General features: G+C 41.6%; 1 protein-coding gene across 1 annotated transcript; it reads left to right on the forward strand.

Moving 5' to 3' along the window:
* Positions 1–401: 401 nt before the first annotated feature.
* LOC125360895 (prothymosin alpha-like) lies at positions 402–1,455 on the forward strand. Its single transcript, XM_048359057.1, has one exon. The coding sequence runs from the start codon at positions 451–453 to the stop codon at positions 781–783; it is 333 nt and encodes a 110-aa protein (XP_048215014.1). The 5' UTR covers positions 402–450; the 3' UTR covers positions 784–1,455.
* Positions 1,456–5,282: the final 3,827 nt, after the last annotated feature.

The raw sequence follows: 5,282 nt of genomic DNA on the forward strand, positions 1-5,282 counted from the left end.
CTACATGCTTATAAATATATTTGCAGAAAAAGCTTAGTGAAATGACACACCCAAATTCTAATAATGGATATCTTTAGGCAATGGTATTTCAAGAGAAATGTTAAACCATTATTCCTGTACTCAGTTCATAGTTTATCCATTTTGTTTTGGGTTAATAATCAGACAGAACATAATTTTTTAGACCTTTATAATTTAATGTAGATGTGCATTGAATCAGGAGGTGATCTTTTTAAAATAAAAATTCAGACTGGCTGCTCTGAAATGCCATCTTTGCATCGTTCCTGTGTCCTGCTCGCCGCAGCCTCCTCCACCGCGCGCCTCCTCAGCCGCCGCCGACTCCGGCAGCTCCCTCGCCCGAGTCCAACCCCCCCCCCCCAACTCCCTGGCTTTCTTTTTTTCGTCCCCTCGCTGCACCAGATCACCGGCGTGCCCTCCCCTCCCACCACCACCATGTCAGAGGGGGCCGTGGACACCAGCTCCGAGATCACCACCAAGGACTTGAAGGAGAAGAAGGAAGTTGTGGAGGAGACGGAGAATGGAAGAGACGCTCCTGCCAACGGGAGTGCAGCTAATGAGGAAAATGGGGAGCAAGAGGCTGATAATGAGGTAGATGAAGAAGAAGACGGTGGGGAGGAAGAGGAGGAGGAGGAAGAAGGTGATGGTGAGGAGGAGGATGGAGATGAAGATGAGGAGGCCGATGCAGCTACAGGCAAACGGGCAGCTGAAGATGATGAGGATGATGATGTTGATACCAAGAAGCAGAAGACTGATGAGGATGACTAGACAGCAAAAAAGGAAAAGTTAACTCAAAAAAGGCCGCCGTGACCTATTCACCCTCCACTTCCCGTCTCAGAATCTAAACGTGGTCACCTTCGAGTAGAGAGGCCCGCCACCCTCTGCGGGCAGCGTCACCAAGCTCTCCACCACCCCACCAAAACCACAACGAGAATTTGCAACAGGGGAGGAAAATGCCAAAACTTCCAAGGCCCTGCTTTTTTTCTTAAAAGTACTTTAAAAAGGAAAATTTGTTTGTATTTTTTATTTACATTTTATATTTTTGTACATATTGTGAGGGGTCAGCCATTTTTAATGATCTCGGATGACCAAACCAGCCTTCAGACAGAGCATTCTGTCCTACTTGTGACTACTTGTGGTGTGACCATGTTCATTATAATCTCAAAGGAGGAAAAAAACCTTGTTAAAAAAAGCAAAAACAACAACAAAAAAATCTTATTCCGAGCATTCCAGTAACTTTTTTTGTGTATGTACTTAGCTGTACTATAAAGTAGTTGGTTTGTATGAGATGGTTAAAAAGGCCAAAGATAAAAAGGTTTCTTTTTTTCCTTTTTTTTGTCTATGAAGTTGCTGTTTATTTTTTTTTGGCCTGTTTGATGTATGTGTGAAACGATGTTGTCCAACAATAAACCGGAATTTTATTTTGCTGAGTTGTTCTAAAAAAATAAAATAAAAAAATAAAAAATAAAATAAAATAAAATAAAAATTCACAGCAGGGAAGGAAAATCCATGGGGCTCTTATCTCCAATTAACCACCAGAAAATTGGAAGTGGGCTGTGGATCAAAATGGTGGAGCACTAGCCTTGAGCAAACAAGCTCACAGAAGTACCCAGCCCATGAGTTCAAGACCCACAATCAACAACAACAACAAAAAAAAAAAGGCCACATCTAAAATACTTAGTAAAAAGCCATTTCTTGCCAAAGTAGAAGTAAAAATAAAAGACATAAAATACTTTGTACAGTAATTAGACTATGAAAGAAGCTCATTATAGATCACTTACTGTTATAATTACTTAAGAATACAGGGAGGAGGGCAAGAAGAGAAGGTAGGTGAATAAAGAGAGGAAGTAGAATGCAGTCATAATACTCAATGCTTATCATATGAAACTAGAAAAGGGGAGGAGGAAGGGGCTGGAATGGGATGGGTGGGAGAGAACAATTGGAAGGGGAGACATTGATCCAGACGCACCGTACTTATCAACCGATTTGTTGAACGAAGACCCCTTGTGAAACTACTTAAAGGTACTAATATATATTATATACAAATAATTTCTGTTTAAGAATATAAAACAAAATTTGCTTTCAATTAAAGCAATGGACTTAAACCCATTCTCCCTCTTCTCGGGTCAGGTTAGCTACAACTTATTAAAGAAACGACGCAACTGACATGAACGTTGAAGTCGCGGCACCTAGCACTATGTATGCCAAGCCCACTGTCAGGACTGTGTCGGGGAAATTGTCCGTAAATAAACGAGTTTCCTCAGATGGAATTCTTCTCCAGAACCTAGAAAGCAAAGGGAGTGTGAGAGATTGCAGTGGGCTCCGTGCCCCTGTATTACTGCATCCCTGCGCCAGTCTTGGGGTGCACCCGGTGCTGACTCTGCCACCCTCTGACTGTCTTTTCTCCCACCCTCCGGTGGGTGTGCTATACCCTGCCAGCGAAAGTATCCTAGGAAATTAAAAGCCAAAGGAATCATCTGAACCTACAGTCCTCATACTCCCAAGCCACAGAGATGTGTGCCCAGTGGTTCAGTGTCTCACTCATTAGGAAACCAGTAATGGGGGAAAGCAGCCTACCTGCTCAGACAAGGAAACTGGATGGATTTTCATCCATTCCCCTGCATTGCCCTTTTCACCTCTCCAGAGGCTTAGCACTCATAGAGATGGCACAGAGCGGCAGTGGGCTTGGAAAGGTCAACGGCACAAAAACGCACAGAATCTGCCATTAATGCCCTAATTGTTTTTATTGCCCAGTTTTCACTCAAACGTCAAAGTTAATCTCTGCCTTTTGCCTCTCCCAGGTCACAGGTGTTTAACATTCTGGACTAAGACATAATGAACCTTTTATGTCACTGTAATACTTGGTCTCTTTAAAGCATGATGAGCTTTACCCGTTGTGCATTGCAGGGATGACTGAAAACCTTGGAGATGGGATTCCATTAGGCAGATATTATTACCAAGGCAGGCTGAGTGGGAAATTAAGCCAGGTGGCAGAGTTCAGTGGTGATAAACTACTCTGCCAGCCAGGAGTTGATTGTAAAACTCCAGTTTGAAAAAAAAATAAAAAGGAGAGAATTGGGTATTAAGGACTTTGAAAAGTTATCATTTTCCAATTTCGTGAAAGTTTGCCTCTCAAAGGAACAAAAAATTTAAAGTGCTAATTTATTGCTTCCTGAAATATGACTTCAATCTGTGTTCTCTGAAATTGCGGAGTCCATCTTGTCTGGTTCATTTGGCCAAAATAAGTTCCCACATCAATAAGTAGGTAATTGCTCATAAAATATCATTGAAAATATGTCTTTGCAAATATGGTCTTGTTGTTTCTTGTTCTTTCTCTAATTTCTCATAGTTGCTCATAACACACACACACACACACACACAAACACACATACACAAACAAGCCAACATACTCTACAAGCAAGTCACTACCAAATAACCTCTCAAGAAACAGGGTAGCCCAGCTACGAATGAGAATAAGTAAAACATTTTTATATAATTATCAAAGAAATAAACAATATCATCTGTCAAAATAATAAATAACTAAAATTATAACAATACTACTGGCACCATAAATACTGGATATTTGGGCCTCTGCCTTCGGCCAAATAAATGCATATGTAAAATCCAGTCCATTTTTTCCCTCTTTGTTGGCATTTTTGAAGCCATCGTCCTTGGCTTTCCCATGGGAGCTAAAAGAACTCAGATCTCATCAGCTCTCCCCGCCCTGTCTGTCAGTGCCGCCTCTGTGCTGACCACCGGCTCTCTCCATGGCTCCCCGCCTTCGGTCTGTGGCCTCCACTGGGACGATCAAACTCCCCACTTCCTGAAGACCCTGGCTTTCGTAAGCTCCGCCTCCCGCTTCCCCTACTGAGTAGGTGACCTTCCTCCTGGCTCTGGAGTTTGTACAGCCGTGCATGCACCCACCTGCACCCAGAGATCCATTCCTACCATAGTGAAGGTTTCCTTTTTATAGGTACAGGTCCATACACCACCAATCCAGCTAGCCTTACAGCAAGCGATGTTGATGACACGTGTGCATCCTTGGTTCTTCCCTGAGCTTCCTCGTGCGTGCTGACACTGCCTTTGGAGCACAGAGATACCATTTACCACGTTGTGAAAAGTGGGGTGAATTCTTGTCTCGTCAAGCTTTTGGGAGTCAAGAATCTACAGTCACCAAGATGCATTGTACTATGAACTGATTTGTGGGATCAAAACCTCTTTGTACAACTACTTAAGACAATACAAAAGGAAGAGAGAACACATGTCCATTTCTTTCTAATGCCTCTTCAGCATTTGTGATGATCATGATTTTTTTTTCCCCTGAGGTATCTATCCAAGCACGGTGATTTCAATACATTGCTTCATAATGGAGCGCGGTTTAATTATTAAAAACAAATACACATAGTCATGTTGTGCCTTTTAACGTGTTATATTATTTGTTAATGTTCCTATTTGGGATATTGTACTCTTTGCATCAAAGAGACTCTCTATAGTTTATTTCTGTGTAATGTTTTTATGTTTTGAATTGAATGCCACATTCATGCCAAAGAAGAAGTTGAGAGCTTTCTTTTTCACCGGTACTCTGGGGAAGTTTGAAGAGGACTAAATGTGTCTGATTCTAAACGTATGACAGGAATGCAGGTGGCAAACCCGAGTTGGTACCGCTTACTTATACAGCCCCTATTTCTTCCATCCAAACTCACCTGTTGAGATTCCTGTTCATCTCTTCTTGGTCAACTCTGCGAACGTTTAAAAATAAAGTTTCCTTCCTATCTTTCATGTGACGTGGACAGATGGGGCAGTGCTCTTGATGATCCTAATTTCCTCTCTTTCTGTTGTGATCCTTCGTCAAACAAGATCCTTCTGTTCTTAGTTGGATGAGCTTGCAGTGCGTTTGTTCCCAAGAACTAACTTACAATTTGTTATTGACCAGTTTTGCTCTTCTCCCTTTTCCAGCTCATCAGCGTCTGCTTCTCTGTTTACTCTTCTATATTTATTTCTGCTTTGCTCAGGTTTTTAAGTTATTGTTGCTATTATCTCTTCCTAGTGCTTTGCTTTTAATACTTAACTCATATAGTCTTATTCCCCTTCATTTTCAAGGTAAATATTGAAAGCTATGAATTTCCTCCTGAGTAGTGTTTGCACGGTGCCCTATACGGCCTGTTATTTAAAATTTTTCACTAGCAACATGTTTAGGTCTTCTCTACTCTGAGATTGTAGATGCTCTTTTAACCTACAGATATTTGACACATATGTTTTCTACCTCT

Source organism: Perognathus longimembris, chromosome 12 (assembly GCF_023159225.1).
Source record: "Perognathus longimembris pacificus isolate PPM17 chromosome 12, ASM2315922v1, whole genome shotgun sequence".
Taxonomy (NCBI): Eukaryota; Metazoa; Chordata; class Mammalia; order Rodentia; family Heteromyidae; genus Perognathus; species Perognathus longimembris.

Bases quoted from the DNA above. Each gene is read 5' to 3' on its own strand.
- LOC125360895 (XM_048359057.1), top strand. From the start codon at position 451: ATGTCAGAGGGGGCCGTGGACACCAGCTCCGAGATCACCACCAAGGAC.